Below are 22,802 nucleotides of genomic sequence, written 5' to 3'. Positions count from 1 at the left end.
GACTGTGTACTCTGATCACTGATCACTGTAGCCAAAAACAGACTTCCATGTACTGTGGTCACATTCTAATGTGGTTGTGATTAGACAAAAAGTGTAGTACTTTTTGTTAGATGTGGTGTTTAAATCCAAATTAACTAAAGTTTCATTTGGTAATTTGGACATTAAAAATTTATGGTAAAGGTTAGTAAGAAGTTTCTAATTTTAAGAAAAAGAAAAGAGAAATTATGTGGTTGGTGGGACCCATCTGTAATCCTTGGAAAGGATTTGTTGGGTTAGTTGGTTTGGTTGCATAAATGTTGTTTTTGCTTGGCCTTTACGTTTACTCCCTCTTCTCCTCTGTCTCTTTCTCTCTTTATCTGACGAGAATATCGGTACCCAGTGTTTGTATCATTGTAGGATTAGTACGTTATTGAATGTTACCTTTTTCTCCACCATTAGACTATAAAAAAAAATTAAATGTTACCATTAAATGTGTATAGAAATTAAAGAAAAAATATTATTGAGTATATTTAATAAAAATTTCCCGCTTTTAATTATTAAAACGGTGTGATCACATTTTTCTTATATATTTTAGAATTATTTGTTAAAGAAATTGCTCAGTTTTTTTACTACTCATATTAAATTCTTTTCTTCTTAAGTTTTACTGCTCATTACAGGCCAAGCCAGAGTGGTTGATGGTAATTCTTTTATAGGAAAAGAGTCATATAATTTTAGTTATTTTTTTTTAATTTTTAACGGTTTCTTTTATATTTTTTTTAGAAATTGAAATTGATCTTTTTAACACATAAAAATTAAATAAAATAACAGCGACTTCTTTCAAGAAAAAGTACTAAATCTGTCATCGATAAATATGATTATTAACACCCCTTATTTATTAATTGAGTTTTTTAATTTTTATTATTTTAGAAAAAACTACTCACGGAAATTAAAAGTACATTATTTTTGTATAACTATAATAATTAATAGAAATTAAAATATTTTGTAACTTCTTTTTTATTATACTTTTATTTTAATAGAAAAACTTAAATACTCCTAATATATAGTTATAACATTATAAAATTAATAAAAAATATTTTTATAATTATTTTTTATGTACATATTTTTTTATATTTCTAATAATTTTTTTAAATCTAACTTATTATATTAATTTATTTTTATTAAAGTTAAAAATATTTGTAGTCTCTAAACTTTAAAGAAAAAATGAATTTGTTATTGTCTGAAATTTTAATAATTTTTTTAAAAATTAAAATATATATATATATATATATAATTATTTTAACTTAATTACGTTAAAATTTCAGATAAAAAATTTAATTTTAAATTAAATTTAAGATTAAAAATATATTTAAATAATTTTATTATTATTATAAAAATTTGAATACACGTGTCCGCTTATATTTCTACTAGTTTAGAATAATGTAAATAAGTTTTTGTTGTATTTTTTTGTAATGTTTTAAAAATTAACACAACACAGACAAGTTTCAAAACTATATTAATTTCAATTAAAGGAAATTTGTTTCATCCGATGTTATTTTAACTAAATAAATATCATAGACCTAATTTTGTTTTCTGACTTTTGTTGGACGATTTAAATAGTGACTTGGGGGTGTCAATAGCAGGGCCAAAGTAAGGACATTGTATCTATTTAACCTTTTAACCCAATTATTTCTTTGGTTACTCGGATATTCATTTTGGTCATTTTAAAGAAAATGGATTAAAATGACTTCATTCTTTCATTAAATTTATAATTGAGATGTCCCAAATAGGCTTGATTTTTTTAAAAAATATTTTTGAAAAATTAGCCAGCAAAAAAAACAAAAATAAAGCACTAATTCATTCACTAATCAATGGATAAGTAACTAACAACCCTCTTTAACCCTTCTTTCCATATCACTACATGTGTCTACAAAACAGTATAATATGAAACTATTAATGTAAAAAGTCAAATAAAGAAATAGCATAATAAGTTTATCAATTTATTGTATTTAACAAGTAGTTGTAGACAGCTTACGTAATTGCATGCTTAAATTTTAACGTGGTCCAGTTTAAAGTTATCTTTATTATAGCAACAACTAATTTGTCACAGTCTAGCTATACGTATTATTCTTCATTGATGATGTGAATAATTGCACATATAGAAAGCCATGGGCATAGTCGTATAATTCCTTCTTTCTTCTTTTCAAAAGCATGGAAGTCTCTCTCCACATCTTATCATCTTCCATTAATTCACTTATGAAGATTAATTTGAGAGGAATCATTCAATAAATTTGGAATAATTTAAAAATAAATTTTGTGTTGTTTTTTATAAGAGATTTTGAATGAAAATGAATAGATTTAAGAGTACAATTTGTAAAAATTTGTTAATGGTTTAAGTGATGTGATAAATTAAAAAATAATTAATAAAAAAAACCACTAAATCATTCTTAATTATAAATGTAATATAAAATAATAGTCAGAAGAATTAGATTTACTTTAGCTGTTAGATTTTTGTTAGGGAAGTGAGTTGAACTGACAATTTCTTCCATTTTCTTTTTTAAAAACAAATCTTATATCTCGCGTTAGTGTGAAAAAAAAATCAAAATGAATTGCATTTTCAGATATTGACGAAAGATTAAAAAAGAACAAAATAAGAAAGAACGATCTATCTTTAAATTAATTCAACCGAAACATTTATTTTTTTTATCAGATAAATTATAATAAAACTACGTTTACCTAAGAAATAGACATATGAATATATTAAAAAAAATCACGCAGTGTTTTTGGGTGATTGTAATTGCACATTTTGAATTAGATGAAGATCCTTCTTCTCTTGTTCCATTTCAACTGAATGATACTGTGGGGTCTCTTCACTTTTTGTCCTCAACTCTAGTGAACTTTCCTTTGTTTTATTGGGTTACTTACAATAATAATAAAAAATTCTCACTCTTATCCGATAAAAGTGTAATCTTTATATACATTATTAATAATACTGATAGCTACTTCCTATATCAAAATTTCAACCCTTCTATCACTTTTACAATTTTTAATTAAACTATTTATATTTTTCTTATCTAAACTGCTATTAAGATTCTTAAGTCTTTTGAAAGGAGATTTATCAAATATATATATATATATATATATATATATATATATATATATATATCTTTTTACCAATTATAGTTAATAATTTGTATTATTATATTTTTGTAAACTGTTTTAGACATATGAACAAATTTATTGACTTATTTGATTATCTCAATTTCGAGTACGGGTAGGTTGGATAAAATTTAGCAAAACTTATTATTCAACTTACTAAAATAATACGAGACTATATTCGGTTGAGTTTCTCTATTTTTTACGTTAGACTTTAAATAGGCTAGATTGAGTTGTGTGTGTCAAAATTTTGATTAACTTTTTTTTATTAAAAGAATTATAATTTTAAGTACCAATTTATACAAAAATTAATATAAAGCTTCAAGTAAAACATGTGTAAATAATAAGTTTGTCCGTACTAATTTAATATATAAAGATAAAAGCATAATATAATTTGTTTATAATAAAAGTATACAAGTAAATATCCAATCCCACTAAATTTATTATTCAATCCATATAAAAGTATATTTGTTTGGGTTCAGTGTAATTTAACTCAATCATGAATGAAATTCAACTTAGTTTAACTATATTTAATTAAGTTATGATAGATAATTAGATAACCAAAACCAATGAGGAACCCTAATATTTATGTTTAATTAGCCAACTAGTGTTTCTATACATTTTTTATCTCCTTTTTTTTATAAAAAAAACTTGTTAATTGCCACTGAAATATGCATCCCATAAAACTGAGTTACATATCATATTTACAAACGAATTTATTAATTGCTATTATATACAAATAAAACAGGTTCACAACATCTTTCATATTCATCTCATAAACTTTTGTATAAATAAACTTAAATTTTAAATACTTTTATTTTCTTTAATATATACTTTAGTTATAATTTCAGTTAATAAAAAAAAGCAATTACATAATAAACATATTTACAATGTAAAACAATTAAAATAAACTTATTAAATTATGTTCTAAAATTAACATGTTAGTAAGATGTTAAATAAATATTTTTCTATGTAAACAGGAATTTTTGTAAAAAGAAAGTTTTGCTTTATAATTAAGGAGAAATACATTGTAATAGAATTTAAAAGTAATTTTTTAATTTATGATATGAGAAATAAATCAGGGATTTATATTAATGGGAGAACCTAATTTCAAAACCTTACCTATATCATTATTAGGTGTTATATAAATTGTGTGGCACGAATTTCTCCCTACCATGAAATGTTTTTGTCACAAGAAGAAAAAATGTGTTGAATTTAAAGTAAAACAAATTATGGGTTTGGTTCGCCTAATGACGTTAGTTCATTTTGGAGCTTATTCCATTATACACTAATTATTATTATTATTATTATTATTATTATTATTATTATTATTAGTAATGAAACTATATCTAATTTAATTGCCGTGATGTTATTATTATTATTATTTTCATTTAATAAGAGATTAAAACATAAAATACACAGCAGCCAAAAACATAGGAAATAAAAAATATATTAAACATAACTCTCATGAACATGATCACATTTTCATATATACTTATTGTTGATTTTGTAATGTCTTTAATATATTAAGAAATCTATTATTGTATTCATTTCTCATACATACGAATGTATCTATTGATCTATCAAAGAATGAATATAGTGTTTCATGAAAGAAATATATAAAGGTTTTTTATGTTTTTAAATGGTAAGAAATATGCAATATAGGTGTATTAATTATTACCTTTTATATTTTCAATATTTGATTGTTCTGTTTCACATATACTAATAAATTTTATTTATTTATACAAATTCAAACTAAAGTACTCCTATTTATTGTTTCGAAACAAACACAAAATATTAAAACACCTAAGTTTACAAATCTATCAAATAATTTATTTTAAAACTTTAAATATACTGTCAAATCAGACACTTATTTATTTCCCATAATATATATTTTTTTGATCAATTAATAAAAAATAATTTTCTAAAATGATTTGAAGAAAATTTATAACCAATGGTGCAATTAAATATAATATCTTAAACAATTGAGCTTTATGAGTATTTCTAAGACATAATTAATGTTTTAATATTATTAATTAAAAATCACCATTCTGATTATTTTTTATTAATTTTTTGCATATATCATAAAAAAATACAAAATAGTGAATTCCAGAGCATAAATAAATAGATTTAATAGTGAATTTATTATTTCTTAAATTTGGGGCATTGACTATTACTAAATTATAAATGATGGTACATACCAAAAAGCACACCCCCTCTACCCATGCTTTCCAGCAACAATATTATAAATATTAATAGAAGGGTAATTTAGTAGAAAAGCAAGGGCATTTTCGTGAAGGATCTTCCACAATCCACACTCTACTCTTGTGAACATTGCATTTCCTACACCATTCTCTTTCTCCTCCAGACCCAAAATTCTTGGTTTTCTCTTTCTCTTTTTCCTTCTTCGATTCCATTTCTTGTTAATTCGCGCGTTCCTTCGTTCCCAAGTCAGCGTTAAGGTACGATTGCTTTTCGATTCCCTTCGTTTTTCAGATTTCTAACCGAACAATTTGGGATCCGTGTTGCGGTTTTTAGGGTTACGTTTGTTTGGCGCGTGCGATGAAGATCGAGGAATTGGACGACGCGGAGTGTAGTATAGACGAACAAGAGAAGTACGAGAAGCAGATGGTCAGCGTTGAAGTGAAGAGAGCGTTGGTGGGCGCAGGTGCTCGGATCCTGTTCTATCCCACTCTCTTGTATAATGTGCTTCGTAACAAAATTGAAGCTGAGTTCAGGTGGTGGGATCAAATTGACGAGGTTTTGTTCTCTCTCTCTTTCTCTATCAACTTTAATTTTGTTCTTGATTGTGGTTTTGAATTGTTGTATGATCTGTTTATGGATTTGTGCCTTGTTTGCCGAGAATCATAGTTGGGATTTTGTTAATTTTGGTTGTTCTTCCTTTTTAGTTTTTGTTACTGGGCGCTGTTCCTTTCCCCAAGGACGTCCCTCTTTTGAAGAGCCTTGGTGTGGGTGGTGTGATTACTCTCAATGAGCCATATGAAACCTTGGTGCCGTCGTCGTTGTATCGGGTGAGTGACATCAGCTTTCCTTTTCTGAAGGTCTCTCTTGACTTTTCATTTTGTGTGCTACTAGAGCCTTCCTGTTGTTAGGAAGTCGTGTAATCTCTGATATTGGTAATGTGCGGGTTTGTGAGTTTAATTGACATACGGGAATCATGAATTTCTTTTTAAGCAAAAATAGTGTGACAATGTATTTGCTTTAGTATAAATAAACCATTCATGATATCTAGGTTTGTTACTTGATTTTTTTCAGGCTCACGGGATTGATCATTTGGTAATTCCCACAAGAGATTATCTCTTTGCCCCCTCGATTGTTGATATCAACCAGGCTGTGCAGTTCATTCATCGTGGGTGTTTTCTTGTTAATTTAATTTTGAGAAAGGGGGGGAGAGGGTAAATGCATCAGTCAATGTGGTTCTTTGTTATTTCTTGTTGCTGGTGATGAACTGTAGTTGTGTACCTTTGTTTTTTGGCAGAGAATGCAACTTGCGGCAAAACTACTTATGTTCACTGTAAAGCTGGGCGGGGGAGGAGTACAACAATTGTGCTTTGTTATCTGGTAATTGATGATCTTTATGATTGAGTTTAGGCATTATTGAAGCTTGTAGGTGCTGAATGTTCTCCATGTGGTCTACCTGTGTTTTCTAGGTTGAATACAAGCACATGACACCTGCTGCTGCCCTGGAATATGTGCGGTCTCGACGACCTAGAGTGCTACTAGCACCATCACAGTGGAAGGTATGATCATTTCCGTTTTGTGTGTGTCTCCTTCCCTGCAGAAGGATAGTGGTTTTGTGCAGTTGTTGAAGTACTGTTTTTTGGCAATGATTTGTAACTGTTGCTTGTGTTGTGTGCAGGCTGTTCAAAACTATAACAATCGCAGGCCGTGTCCTTTACCGTACTCCCCCTCTGGGGACGCAGTTCTTATAACCAAAGCGGATCTTGAAGGATATCATAGCACATGTGATGCTGGTATGGAGCTGGCTATTGTCCCCAAACTTCCAAGGACTATGCCCATGATTGCAAGATTATCTTGCCTGTTTGCATCATTGAAAGTATCTGGTAGCAGTGTACCAATGATCAGGCGGCTGCCGGTTTCTGAGTCACGTGCTTGCTAAGCTAGCTTGATATTCTGTCAAGCAGGTGGCCTGTACAGAAGATGATGATGAAAATAAGTGGAGTTTCATAATTTCCCAAAGTCGGTACAATTGTGTAACATGAAGAGAGGATGCATAGAAAGATAGGAGAGAAGGTTTCTCCAATGTTGTGTTACAGATTAAGGGGAACATGTAGTTTCTTGTACATATATATTTACCTTTTACATGTTTGTTAATCCAAGTGAATCATCGTGCAAGTTAAAGCATTGTTAATGTGAGATCAGGTGGTGACCTAAGGGTTACTTGTCTTTACATAAAACCATAGCCGAATCACTCATTCGCTACCTATTTTGTACCCTGAATTGTTTAACTCTCTAGTTAACCTGTTGACTCTAGTTTACAATTCTAGACAGAATACAGAGCAGAGATTCTCTACAGTCCTGCAGCCCCTACAGCATCATATAAATCTTTCGTACTTATGTAATCAATTTATTTATACCCTAAATTTTAATAATAATTAGATTAAAACCAGTGGTTGAGATCCTTGCTGCAGAATAAATTCAAGAGATCGAGTTTGAAGTTTAAACCAATGTTCTAACCTGATTTGTCCTAGTGACTGTTTTATGCAACTCATGAATTGTTTTCGAAGCATCTCTGGTAAATTTTCACGGGTATGATGAGTTTATGCAAATGTTTTTCAGTTTGACAGCTTTGCGGGCTATTGCGAATCTACCTAGTGGCGTGTGTTTTAGTTTTTGTTGTATAACGATAAAGGGGAATGAGTATGGAGTGTGGACTGTTCCTCACTGACATTAGTCCTATTAAGCTGCATAAAAATAAGCCGCGAATTTTAATAGGTTTTACTGCTTTAGTTACGCCTATTGTTTAAATCAACATTCTTTTTGGGTCAGGAAATTACTCCACTTGCATGCCTTTGCGCGATATTGTGATGGACCAAGTTACTTTTTATATTATCCAGACATTTCATTTAATTATAAATTGTATTGTGCAATAACATTGTTAACCTTGTAATTGCTTTAAAACTCGTATGATGTATTGTATTATAATTAAGTTGATAATGTAAATGTTTTTACATAAAACATACATAAAAATTAAATTAAATTTAGATAGATATTTTATTCCAAAAATTGACAACCAACCAATTTAAGCAAATGACAAGAGATACTAGAGTGATGATAGCCACATGTATGTGGAATGGAGCATATACTGTCAGGCATCAGCATATACTGAATATTTAAACCTAAATGATTCCATGTTGCATTAGGATTGGGGGGTAGATTCACGAAAGAAGGATAACTAAACAAAGTTCTCATTAACGACAAGAATTTATATTCTGGATTAGCGGGCAGTGTGCATATTATGATATCACATTCGCTCTACATCGTGCGTTTGCGTAAGCAAATTAATTTGGGCTTAAAATATTACTTTTGAAACATAGTACATGCATAAAGGTCCAGCAGGTTCATGTTTTTTTCTTTTCGCAAGATCAAAATACACAAGTGCAATCGCTATTAGGAATATGCAAACAATAACACGTTGCAGTTGAACAATAAGTCCTAATATTAATTTCTTTGCAACTTTTTCCCGTTTTATGCAAAAAGATATTGTTGGGTCTATCAAGGAGGAGGTTCCAATGTGGGTTACACAAACACCAATAACATCCGAGCCAACTATATAAGGGATCAGCATCACTCTTTATCCAAAACCTTAAGGCAATGAGTTAATGGATCTTTCACCTTTATATACTGCTCTACTTTCTCATTTCTATTCAATGTGGGATTTAGACTCACATTTGGATACCGAGAGAAAAAGAGAGAGAGGAAAGAGTCAAACATCGTGAGAGGAAAAGTGAGTGCTTGATTTTTTGAGAGAGATGGCAAAGGTTGTCAATGGTATGAGTGTGCCACAATTGACGAGAAAAATCAATTATGATAATTGGTGCCTACAGATGAAGGCGTTATTGAGATCCCAAGACGTTTGGGATATGGTGGAAGACGGGTATGTTGAACCTGATGAGGATGAACAGACGGTGGCACAGATGACAGCGTTGAAGAAAACTCGTGCAAAAGACGGGTCAACATTGTATTTTATTTACAATGCAGTAGATGAGTCAGGATTCAAAAAAATAGCGAATGCCAAATCAGCAAAAGAAGCCTGGGAGATATTGGAGGTTGCGTTTAAAGGTGACAACCGCGTTAGATAAGTCTGAATACAAGCTCTCAGAGGAGAGTTTCAAAAGTTGAAGATGGAGCCTAAAGAGCATATAACTGAGTACATAACTCAGGTGGAGAAGGTGGCCAACCAACTCGGTAGGAATGGAGAACAAATGTCATCTAGTCGGGTTGTGGGAAAAATTTTGAGATCTCTTACAAAAGATTTCGAAAGTATCGTGTGCGCCATCAAAGAATCGAAGGACTTGTCGGTTCTCACAGTGGATGAACTTGCTGGGTCATTAGGAGCCCATGAACAAAGGAGAAGGAGTTGGGATGATCAGGTTGAACCCGACGACCAAGCACTACAGGTACAGTTTGACTCGAATAAAACTCGGATTACTCAGAGCCGAGGTCCTGGAGGTAGAGGGCGAGGAAGCTGAGGACGAGGTGGACGTGGGCGAGGTAATTTTGAGAATGATGAAGAGAAAACCAGTCAGCAGAATTGGTGTGATCGAGGACAAGGGAAAGGCCGAGGAGATCAGTCAAGAGTGGAATGTTTTAAGTGTGGCAAGTACGGTCACTATGCAAATGAGTGTAGATCAAACAAATGCTACAATTGTGGCAAGGCTGGCCATATTGCAAAGTATTGCAAGACCGAGACAAAGGGGGAGACAAATCTTCTTATTGAAGATGCAGAAGAACTATTGCTGGCAAAGAGCTCAGATGCAGTGGACGTGGAGAGCTCAATCTCAACAATGAATGAAGTGATCTCGGTAAAAGATGCAACAATTGTGGAGAAGGAAAACCCTAGTAAATTGAAGAATATTATTATTTGTGTGGGTCACGTTTTTTCTAACAGATATTTCTATACAAGTTGCTGGATTTTGTTGTCTTGTTTATTTCCGGAACAGCTTATGGTATTAAATTACTATGTTAATGTTTGATTATATCTTTTCCTGATGGAGTATGCGTTAGAAGGAAGAACCAACAGTTAAAGACCTTTAACACAAATTATGGTAGACAATTGAAGGAAGCGTGGAGAAAAAAAAAAAATAAACAAAGGCAGCCATAGATAAAACGAGTCAGAGGATGGTGCACAATCGATGGCTGGAAGCATTTTCATGTTAATAGGAAGTGATCTAACCGGGATCATAAGCATATATAGTAGCTTGAAAGTTCTTGGTCGGAATGAAATTTTTTATCATTTAGAAAAGAAGATTTACTCTAAAATTTTTCAATTGGATTTTTTATGAATAATATAAAGTGATTGTATTTTATAAGATCCACAATAATTAATAATAACGTAATAATACCACATAATAAATAATAATACTAATATTAAATTGTTGATATTAATTATAACAGGTGAATATTGTTCTAATAAAAATAAATTTGAACTATTTTAAAATAAAGAGTTTAATGGACCTTGTTCAACTATGTTCTTTAATATATCTATTGGAATGAGTAAAATCAGACAAATAAAATGCAAGAGTTATGATTGACGAACATAATTTCATCGACCTAAATATAACATTGTCAAAACATAGAATGTGACATTAGAAGAGAAAAAAAAGTTTTTGGTGAAACTCAATTTTGAGATCAATAGAAGCAAACTATTAAACTATTGTAATATTATTTAAAGTGAAAATATCTTACTCCTTGACTTAAAAATATACTATTTTAAGAGAGACATTCCTTTTGCCCAATTACATTTGCCTGATGAATGTTTTATTCCCATTAATTCTAATTGTCATATTACAAATTTGTTATTATTTGAACTACTAAACAGAGGACGATGGAAAGAATAACGAGGTTATTAAGTATTTTTTCCCCTTTATATATAAATGTAAAATAACCATATGTATATATTGTGTTATGAATTTAAGATGAATAATATACACATAGAAATACTTACAAATCCATTTCCTATGATACCACACATCTTGAAGACACAAAATTACCGCAAATCGGACGAACTTTATCTATGATACCTTCTTATTTTCCATTTTTGATTAGTTTATATTTGTGTTTTGGTTTATGAATAAAGATACATTATCCCATTTGGCACGTGGTGCTCGTGCGAAGAAGACGAAGAAGGACAAAAAAAATAAAAAATAAAAGAAAGAAGAAAGAAGAAAAAAGTGAACTAGTTTATGATATTTATGGATGGATTTTTTCTTCAATAATTATTAAAAGATATAAATTTTCATCGATAAATATTATTTGTTATACATTTGTTGACAAAATTCGACCATTTGTAAAAAAATCATTACTAACAAATTTTTAATGTTTTTGACGAATTTTAACTAACCATAATATTTTTTTTCTATAGTAGTGATATTCTTTAAGTAGATGAAAGGAATAGTTAGTTCCACAAATAGTTTTGTATTGTTGATACTTCCACCTTCAATATAGTTAGTTTACTTTTTGAAAAGTCTATCCTTAGTCCCCACACCATCTTAAAGCACCTTAGTTACACTATTCAATGAAAGTAATTACATTCTACACTTTTGTTTATATTCGAAGAATACTTTACTAAACAATTTGCCATCTTAAAACTAGGGAACTTGTTAAAATAGAGTTCTTATACCTCATTGGTTCCTTCATTCTGCCATTATTATAAGAATAGAAATGGAGTCAAAGGATTTCCCTACCTATCTAAAATCCTTTATAATACTAAATTTTTAAATAGGGCTACCGTTCATTAATTATATTCACATTCTTATTGATTTGATACAACCATTAATCCTCTTTCTTCTCACAATAAGAGGAAATCTCAACAAACTTTATACCTTTCCAAAATTTACCTTAAGAATCAAGCATGATTTCTTCTTAAACTTTGCATGTACACTACTTTATTAGGAGTTACTATATATTGTAAAATATTTCTTCCATGATTATTTTTCATTATTCATAATATTCATCTTGTTTTTCGCATGTTTAAGCTTTAGTAGTTTTTTTTCCTCTTTACCTGTTCTATGAAATTGAATATTTTAGGATTAAAGGTAATTGAAACAACTTAAAATAAGCTATTGGCCACCTAGTTAATATGCTTGGTTTTGTAGAATGGCCTAAAGCTAAGTTTTTTTTTTCTTTCCCATAAAAAAAATGGATTGTGGAGACTTCTGTTTGGTCTCACCCTGAGTTTTTATTGACCTTAGAAATAGGATATGCTACCACTTTATTACAGTACTAAATCCGTGGGTAAAGCCGATGCTATTGTGTTCATATGGTCCAATGTTTCCTACAATAAAAGAGTTCTGAGGTGATGAAGGACTTTTGGACAAGAAAGAAAACTTGGTGTTCAACTTGTCTGCAGTAGAATGAAGCAGAATATTAAAAGAAGCAGTTGGGAAGAATCTGAAAGAGCATGTTTTTATATTCGTCCTTTCACTACCACCATTCCTCCTGCGACTTCTTTACGGGACCAAATCTATGGCATATAACACTACCACTACACACTTATACTCTCTCCATATATGCTCCTTTCAAAAGCATCCAAAATCTTCCATAAAGCCAAAGAACTCAATATCACCTTTCTTTATTAAATTGTAACTTATCCTCTCTTTCTATCTAACAGGAGTAGTTTAAAGATTCTCCTAGCATTTCATTGCGAGAGATCCAAAGCTATAGGTATCGTATTTCGTTTCACACCATCATATATACTTGAGAGTGAATAAAATTATATATATAATTATTATGGCTTGTCTTTTTCTCTCTTACACACCGAAAGAAAGTATATGGCAAGCAGTTATTAAAAAAGAGTGCAAGAATAAAAGAACCTAAAAAGTTTATTCTTGTCTTCACATTCTCTATTCAGTCCTGTCTTTATTCCCTTCAGAAACTACAATGAAGTTACCCTCTCTTTATTGCATGCATGTCCCTTTAAAGCAATATATATATATATATATATATATATATAACATGCAAGTTTCTCTCTCTCTATACATACATATCTAAAATGAGATAAGCACATCTTTACTCTAGTAATATAGCAGGAAAAGCTCGAATCTTTCTTCAGAATAAAGCAAAAAAAGACGTGTTTGTCTCCTAGTATCACTCTCTTTTCTGAAAAACTAAATAACAAAATCAAGAGAACCTCACCTATATATATAATGTGAAAAGCTCATGGTGTTCGATAAGAAATTGAATTTCCCTCCTTAATTCCTTGAATATGACAGACACGAGCCGTACATGTCTTTGGAAAGTAAATGTGGCTTCGAGAAATCATTAATTGGTACAACAAGTTAATTAATAATCTTGTAAGTGTTGTGCGCAATTTAGAGAATAAATGCGTTAGTGTATATACGTAGCGTTTCAAAGTTCAAACACAATGTAGTACTTCTGCAGTTGAGGGACCCATGAACACTAAAAGATATTCTTGAAACCCATCTCCTAAAGTAAGTTTTCTTTTTATTACGCAAACATCAGCAGCAGTAAAAGGTTCAGGGAAGCAGCAACTTACTCCAGGCTTCTGAACATGGTCGTGTCGCAAAGAAAGCATAGTCTTAGTCGTGAATGCATGAGATTATTGGACATAAAAATTGTTCGTGAGAAGTTATAACATTATGTTCGGAATCAAACCTTTTACGACATGAATATTGATCTCTAAATTAAACATTTATTTATGAAATTATTAATTAGGAATTGATCGTTTGAGTTTAGTTTTATTGTTTTGAATGTAAATTTTGTAGAATTTGAGTGGATTTAATTCTTTTATTATTATTAATTTGACATTTTCCTTCATTTATTGTATGATTTAATAACCTTTTATACCATATATTTTAAGATATGAAATATACAGTAAATTATTAAAATGAAACCAATTTAATTCAGGTCTAGTATATTTTAAATACTAATTAACTTGATTCCTTAATATAATTATTTATATTTAATTTAGTTCTTAAAATAAACTAGCTATAATAACATATTTCTCCATATCTACCAACTTTAGTTAAATATGTTAAATTAATGGAAAATAGTCGATTTTGTCAATTTAATGACAAATGCGGTGCATATTTGCGTTGAGTTTTATTTTCTAATTTCACTTTAAAACTGTTATTTGTTTAACATGGAAAATAGAAAAAAGTAATAAAACAATATTTGCTTTGATTTTATATTATAAAAGTACTTTAAAAATAGGAAACTAAACAAAAAGGATTGACGTTTTATAATTTTACAATTAAAAGTTAGAATAGAAAATATTATTTCAACAAAATAGTTTTATAGGTACGTTTGGCCTAATCTTGAAAGATTTGAGTAGTTCGTATGACATTTTAATTAAGTTCAAACATACAATTATAAAAATCCGTCTCTATAGTTTTTAAAGAAGAGCCCCTAATATGTATTTTTTAACATTAATTGTTTTTAAGAAACAATCCACAATTTATTAATATTTAAAAATAATACAAAAATAATAGATCCAATATATATAAAGTAAGCCTCTCTAAAGTTTATAGTTTTCAATAATTTTTCGACCAAAGCTAAAAAGTATATTATTAACCTTAGAAAAATTTTACAAAAAAGAAAACTATCATGAAGTAAATTGTATACACAATACAAATTTATCACCTTGGGGGATGGAGTTATATATTTATTCTATTCTAAATTTAAAACACAAGAATTGATTTGTATATACATAAAGTCAAATTATTTTTAACTTTCCAAATAACCCAAAATGAACAAGTGCGACTTAACAAGCAATTTGAATTATGAATAGTAGCATAAGCTTGGTCCTTGGAGCACTAGCTAGCATGAGGTTCCCTAAAGTTCTCGATAATAAATTGTAAAAGAAAAGTAAAAGTTATATGATTCCTCTCTAGCCTTTAAAAATGTGAAAAGAAGAAGAAAGTGAAACCCTAAAACAAACAGTACATATTTACAGCACATAAAATAAGATCAATGATATATTAGAGAAAAAAATAATGGTTTGAATGAATTATTCGGCAAAACTGATAAAATGCATATAGTATGAAAAATATATGAATCGTTTGGTAGAAGATTCTCTAACAACGAACTTAAATGTAAAAATATCATCTTATCTTAAACTACATATGGAATACCTAATATATATATGTATATGACTCGAGCAAACCAGGTGGTCCTAGTTTGCTAAAACTCATTGGTATGAAATTGGGCGAAAAACGGGGAATGTGAAGTAATACAAACATGTTTAAATAATAAAATAATGTGAATATTATAAAAGGGATGATACTGTAATCATATTAGTGATGATTTTTATGCAGCAAGGTGCGTATCTTTGTTTTTTTTGGTCGTTCTCCCTCACCATGTGTCAGGAGGAAGAGCAGCTTTGTTTCGATTTCTTTTCTTTTTCCCCTTTTTTTCTTTCTCCCTTTCTTTCCAATTTGTTCCGTTGCACACAGTTAATTCCGATGAGAGCCACCAAAGCTTATCACAAACTTGCACCATTCGAAAATGAAAGAAAATGAGCAAGCCATCCATCTCATTACTTGGTTTTTTGTTGAAAGAAACTTTATGTATGCTTCAAGTATTAATGATGTCCACAATGATGTTGTCTTGTTTGTGGTTTTTTTTTTCTTTGTCTCCTCCTACTCATGATGATCGTGCAGGTTGCCAGGGTCTGTCCAGTAAGAAGAGTATTTCAACCATTCAGCCTCTTGTTGGTTTGTAATGGATGACTCCTGCATGCATAATGCAAACAGTGAGAAGATTAGGTTTTTGTTAAATGAAATATTCATGCCTTTCCACCTCATAGTCAAAATCATTGAGAACCACTCTTTCCTAATATGGACAGGTTTGCAATAAAATATATTTTAAGTCACTATCACCTTTTCCAATATCTCATTCTTATAGCAGAAGTTGAAAATTTTAGCAGCAGTGCTTCCATGGGAGAAAATATTAGCAGAAGTTTTTCATAGTGTAAGGAAAGATATTCTACTTCTACTGTTCAGATATGCAAAAACATAACGAGAACAGTGAAAAGTAATAAAGGGAAAAGACGAAGGCTTCTAGTCTTTTTGCAATTCAAATTAAAAAAATGAAACTGTTTTAAATTTCTTTTAATTATTTCAAGTTGTATCAAACCTTGAACACCGTATTTTTATACAATACTTTTCCATTTCTGTTTGTGACAGATCAATCATGTTATAACACATTTCTCTCTTTTCTATTCAGAAAATTTCTGAGTTGTTTATTCTTGACCCTCTTTTTCTCTCTCCCTAGTCCCATTATGGCAAACAAAGTCCATACATTTCAGAGTCAAAAGGTTCTTAATTACCTCTTTGATATCAGTTGAAGTGCACCCCATGATGAGTTCCTCCAAACCAGACGCAGACCTTCCTCCTAGTTTATGATGGTGCTGCTGCTGTTGTTGCCATGTGGATGTACACATCATACATTCATTAAAAAAGACAAAAATCAAATTCAAACCCCACATCTCAATCATCATGTTTGAACAGCAGTCCAAAAGTGAAAAGACACTTCCATGCTCGTAATTTAGAAAGCACTTATAAAAGCTTCCTCAGTTAGTGAATCAGCCTCGTGCACCACACACACACACCACGCAAAAACAACTACATTTCAGCTTAATTCAACACACTTGGGTGCTCCTTTGATTGCACCATATATCCAAACTACAATTTCCGTTTTCGTATGTTTTAAACACATGCTGTATGATATATAGTAAGTATCATTTTTTATAAAATCTTTTACTCATCTGATCTATATATTTATACAACTTTCACAGTTTAATTCTTATCATTAAAAGTTGTGTGTTTTCACTTTTTTTAATTTTTAATAAGATGTATTAGTTTTTACAATTTGCGCAACTCAAACTAAAATTAAATAATGTATGTATTAAAACTAAAGTAATTTTTAAATGTAAAGACTAATATATAAAAAAAATGTAGATATAGAAAGGCTAAATTAGTGTTTATCTTTTGTAAGATTTCGTTAAAGACTAAAGTTAATAATATTTTTTAAAATCTATATAGACTAAATAATAAAGTGAATATTTGCATACTGGAAAGGCCGAGGTGGAGATTACTAAAATGTTATAAGCAACCAAAAATGATGTTTAAGAAGTGTGGATTGATGTTACCTGGAAGTTTTCATTTTGAAGCATGATCGTTGAGACATGGTAGGCGTTGTCGTCTAGGATGATGGATGCGTGGTGAAGGGGTGGAGGAGAGATGATGGTCGAGATGGGATGCGAAGGCCTACTGATATGGAAGGCTGTGGTTGCAATTTGTTGGTGCGCATGCTGATTTTGCTGCTGTTGTTGTTGATGATGATGATGATGTGCTACAATATTATGCCCTTCATGTACTTCCTCACACGACCTTGATGCTTGCACTCCCGTGGAAGCTTCTCCTATCCCAACCTGCAATGCTCATCGTCGTCATCATCATCGTCTGAATTTCTAAATCACCACCAAATATTTCATCGAACTAACGTTCTTGCTAGCTAGTCTTTTCAGCCTCTTTTCTTTTCTTTTTTCTTTTTCGAGCCTCTCTAGATAGCTCCAACCATTGGCATGCATGCATGTGACCCAAATTCATTGTTCAATAATTCATTAGCATTGTTCAATAATTTTAAGGTGGGTATTATACATGCGGTGGTTGGCTGACGCTGATTTATCATCAGGCCAGATCCATTCAATTTTATGCTGTTTATGCAAGCAAGGTTTATGTCAACGCCTTCCCCGTAACCCTTTCATGTTCTTTCACCTTTTTCTCATTTTTACATCAGAGTAAAACAAATACATAAATCTTACTCATACCCATAAACAGACAAGATTTAAGTGAAGCATCGGGCTCATTAATTTCTCCAAAGAGAGAGACCTGTAAATGAATGTTTCCTAATACGTTTTGCTTATACATAGATGGAGTTGTATATGTGTGTGTACCTCATCGAAGCTTTTTCTGAATGGAATGAAGCTAAAATGGTCGGATTTGAGTTGTTGAATGTCCAAGGAAGTGTTGAAGGTTGCTATTTGAGGGACTCCAACGATAGCAGACATTTCATCTCTGTGAGTGAGAACTTCCTTAGAAGAACAACTCCCACTTCCGCTGTCTCTTCTTCCATTATTGTTGGGTTGTTGTTCTCCACTTGCTTCACCAGTTGTGGCACTTCTATCTGACCAATTGCACTGCCTCGGTTGTGTCTGGTAGAATATCTTTGAAACCACGAGCTCTCCTTCTTTTTCTTCCTCGTGCTGGCCCAGATGGTACTGGTGCATAACCCAGTTAGTCTTTTCGGGTTTTCTATTCTTGCCGAAGTTGGTGTAGAGCACTAGAATCTTCTTGCAACCCTTTTGTTTGCCATTGACCATCACTGGTCTTGTCTTACCTGTCTTGTGCCATCGGGTTTCCCCTCCTTGCAAGTCGCATTCGTTTTGAATCTTTCTCCTCTTTCGTGTCCCTGTTGTGTAAGCCTTTGAGGGCCTGTGGAAGAAGTGTCTGCTTAACCCATCTCTTGTCACTCCTGAAAAACATAAACCAAAATCAAAGTTAGGTCAACTTAGGTGACCTGTAACACAAAACCCTTTTGACTTATATATCCATCTCTTGCACAAGTTTCAAGGCAGCTTTTATGCTCTTTAACACAAAATATCAATAACAAACCTTTATGTTTTCAAACACACTCTAAAACTGAATTTTAACTTAAATAATAATATGGAAAAAAACTATAAGCAGCAGCAGCTTGAGTATGGAAAAATCTATTTCAATTTTATTATCGAAAATATTAACAAAAATATTTTCTAACATATTCTTGCTGAAATTTAGGAACTATCATTATGTTAAAAGAATACATTAGAGGATTTGTTAATAGTACTTGTATTTATTATTTAGAGTATTTAAACCTGGAAGTTTCTCAGGATGGGTGTAACAAATCCCGTCTTCTCCTTCAATAGTGGGAATGAACTCATCTATGAGAGGGTGTGATTTGATGTTCTTTGCTTCGACTTTGGCTTCAAGATGTTCTATGAGTTCTTGGTCTGTTGGATCAAATTTCACTCCCGCTGGAAGACCTAGCCAGTCCTGCCGTACCCATTGAAATTCAAATTAAAACTCAAAGCAAAAGGGTGGAGATCATGAAGAAGAAGAGCACAAGAAAGAGAGAACAAAGAGAAAGAGAAGGCGAAAAACTTTAAGAAACTAAAAAAGTTTTGCAATAGGCTAATTAATAGGTAACGGAGAAAAGGGATACCGAAACAGCATTAAATAAATTGAACTAGTCCAATGATAACACAGCCGTAGTAAACATGTGAATATGGTATTGTTTTGTCGTGTGATTCTTCTTCATTTTGTCAAAGGCTTTTCGTTGAAGGCAAGAATATTACTGAGATTTAGTTTTTCTTTTCCGTACCGGCTTCCCTTCAAATTTGTGACCACAACCGGGGCACTGTTTGGATCCACACAGTTGATGCTCTTCCAGCTTTGCATCTATCAGATCAGAGCTCCTAACACAACTCAACTTGCTCATCTTATTCATCGCTACTTCCTTTCTGATATGCCTTTGATTTGATGATGCTATTGCTATCTTTCTTCATCAAACTTTACCAGGCCTTCAATTCCAAACACTCCACAACCAAGCATCTCTCTCTTTTATATAACAGCCGCTCGATTGAGATCAGAACAAAAACTTTCCTGGAAAATCAAGACAACAAATTGGATGCCATGTTACAGTCATATCACTGTCTTCATAATAACAACTGGGATTTGCCTTTTGCTCGATCAGGCCATGATTCTATTCAGAAACTCTAAACAAGATATTAAGAAAATAAAAACCTTGGCAGAAACAAAAGGAAAGAAATATGAAAACATTGACTCTCATGCGTATGGTGTGGCTAATATTTCATGGAATAAAGGAAATTCATAGCTGTAATTAAGGATGAGAGTGTGAACTGAGAGAGAGGAGAAAGAAGAGAAAGAATTGAGGTATAAACCTGCTTTAACGATGGAGAACAGCAGAATTCCCTCTAGGTAGTTACTTTAACTGAAACTCAGTGAGAAAAATAATAAAGGAAAAGTTGTCCTCTTCGAACACACAAGCAACTTTAAGGCTTTGCTGATTTATGAAGAGCATGTATGTTGGCGGTTTATGAGAGATAAAGAAAGAGAGAGACAACAAGAAACAGATAAAAGAAAGAAAACCCGGTTTTTTTTCTTGTTTTTTTTTTTTTAACTAACGTCTTCTCTCCTTTATCTTAGACATCCATCCTAATATACTGTAGCCACCCTACACCTTTCTATTTCACCCTTGACTGCAAAAGCAATAAAGCAATTAACGGCCACACAGCTGTTATTATAATCAACCAAAATTATATATAATAAGTTAGGTTTATCACTTTCTATAATAATTACTAGAAAAATCATGTTTTCATTAATAGCAGTATATTATACTCTAATACAGTACATGACTATTAAACTGAAAACCCAAAAGGAATAATCCAAATGAGTATTTTAGTAATTAATGGTATGGTTTTTTATCAGTGCTTTGACCTTCTCAAGTTTCTGAGTTTTAGGTTTGTGAGTGTGAGAAAGCTTAGAAGAAAGGGTAGAAGAGAAGATGGAGAGAGTTAACAGTTTGATTATTCTGGCATAAGAGATTAATGTGAGAGAGGGGAAGAAAATAAGGGGAAAAGGATGATAGAAAGTCACATGGTGGAGTGCAGATGATGATGGTTTTGCCATGAATGTTTTTGGAACACACGCAGGGAGAGAAAGAGAGATACTTGATAATCAAGGAAAATGAGGAAACGTACTTGATGGACCACCACCTTCTCTTCTAATTAATTACTTCAACATATATATATATATATATATATATATATATATATATATATATATATATATATATATATATATATATATATATATATATATATATATATATATATGTCACGCAATTCCTATAGTTTTAAAACATTAAATCATGTGACTGATCAAAATTTTCCTCTCTACAAAATTCGCTGTAATTGTTCTGTGTTTATATATGGAAGCCAAGTTCAAGAATGTTTGGCAAGTACAGTATTATCTGTTATTTAGGTTTATGGTAACTCCAACATATATTATTATTGGCAACTATTCAATAATATTGGAGGCTTTATTTTACTATTTTGGGACACATTTCCTGAATCCATATAAACATTTTAGTGATCTCTATATATTCAAAATTAAAATTAAAATTAAATCAACCCATCAATTAAGAAATACCATTAATGTTTGCACCATAAGGATAAGGATAAGAATGGAAAAGTAAAATTCGCTCATCTTATTAGAGATGACAACATATAGTGTACATCTCTCGTCTAAAAAATTTCACTCCATTAAATATAAACTTAGATAAAAAAGTTTATCTTGAAGTATAATTTCAATCAAATTATGTAATAAAATATTAATGCAAATAAATTTGTTCTATAAAAATAAGTTGAGAGAAAGTATAAATTTTAAGTAATTGATATTTTATAAAATAACTATAATTTCATAAATTTAAATAAAAAGTTAAAAATATATGAAATACAAATTTACATGATTTGATATCAATTCTTTTACCATTCCTACAGCCTGCCCTATTGTTATTTGTATTGAGGGTCCAGCCTTCACCATCATAAACTAACATAATCACATCATCCTTAGATTTCTACGTAGTAATGTTGTCTTCCCAAAATTTCAACTTCTCATTTCATCTCACACAATTAAACACCAAAAGGTGCCAAAAATATCCTTTCAAATATTTCTCTTTTTTACTAAAATTTATTTTAAGACAAAGAAAGGGAAAGAAAACAAGACAATTAAATTGCTTTATTATCCATTAAATTGACTTTTGACGAACCAAGCCATGGAGCCCACATGTTTCAGAGTTCTCTGTATAAAATTCTGATTTCAATTAATGCATAAATAAATATTCTAATATGATTGGTAACACAGTCCACAGAATATATAATGGTGTTATACTAGTTTTGGTAATTATACTCCAAGGATTCAATTTTATACATGTTCAAATATTCCAAAACCCTCTTTGTTTTCTGTAAATTCATCATCTTTAGGAATATTTCTTGTATGACTGCATGGTGTATGTGTATATTCCAGATTATGAACATTATATAGTATCCCTGGTTTTTCTGGTCTACGTTGGTCATTCAATTATAAACATGTAATTATTTTAACAAGCAATAATGATGATTAATTAATTAATCTAATAAGGGAGACAAAAATAGTTGCATGATGAGGGTGCTCATAAAATAAGTATAAGACAGCAAAGCAGTGAATACAAAGTTGGAGACACATTCATTTAATTGATATCCCTACTTACAGCTCTTGATTACTGAATTTCTGTTATGAGAAATAATATAATCGTTAATTATTATGTCATATTTACGTTTCAGTTAA

General features: G+C 30.9%; 2 protein-coding genes across 3 annotated transcripts; one reads left to right on the top strand and one right to left on the bottom strand.

The window, feature by feature from the left end:
- Nucleotides 1-5,361: 5,361 nt before the first annotated feature.
- Nucleotides 5,362-7,607, top strand: LOC108346209 (phosphatidylglycerophosphate phosphatase PTPMT2-like). Its single transcript, XM_017585220.2, has 7 exons — nucleotides 5,362-5,594; nucleotides 5,671-5,892; nucleotides 6,042-6,164; nucleotides 6,409-6,502; nucleotides 6,632-6,714; nucleotides 6,804-6,893; nucleotides 7,013-7,607. Exons 2-7 carry the CDS (start codon nucleotides 5,695-5,697, stop codon nucleotides 7,271-7,273), a joined length of 849 nt encoding a protein of 282 aa, XP_017440709.1. The 5' UTR covers nucleotides 5,362-5,594; nucleotides 5,671-5,694; the 3' UTR covers nucleotides 7,274-7,607.
- A 7,714-nt stretch (nucleotides 7,608-15,321) lies between these two features.
- LOC108346385 (NAC domain-containing protein 75) lies at nucleotides 15,322-20,675 on the bottom strand. Of its 2 annotated transcripts, none has more exons than XM_017585467.2 (7): nucleotides 20,357-20,675; nucleotides 19,777-20,057; nucleotides 19,271-19,448; nucleotides 18,314-18,891; nucleotides 17,507-17,788; nucleotides 16,685-16,768; nucleotides 15,322-16,088 (listed from the first exon to the last, which is right to left on the bottom strand). In XM_017585467.2, exons 2-7 carry the CDS (start codon nucleotides 19,900-19,902, stop codon nucleotides 15,996-15,998), a joined length of 1,341 nt encoding a protein of 446 aa, XP_017440956.2. In that variant the 5' UTR covers nucleotides 19,903-20,057; nucleotides 20,357-20,675; the 3' UTR covers nucleotides 15,322-15,995. The 2 variants fall into 2 exon arrangements, with proteins under 2 accessions (XP_017440956.2, XP_017440955.2); XM_017585466.2 differs by having other exon boundaries at nucleotides 15,323-16,088; nucleotides 16,685-16,771; nucleotides 20,357-20,674.
- Nucleotides 20,676-22,802: the final 2,127 nt, after the last annotated feature.

Source organism: Vigna angularis, chromosome 1, assembly GCF_016808095.1.
Source record: "Vigna angularis cultivar LongXiaoDou No.4 chromosome 1, ASM1680809v1, whole genome shotgun sequence".
Taxonomy (NCBI): Eukaryota; Viridiplantae; Streptophyta; class Magnoliopsida; order Fabales; family Fabaceae; genus Vigna; species Vigna angularis.
This window is presented reverse-complemented; position numbering and strand designations above follow the sequence as displayed.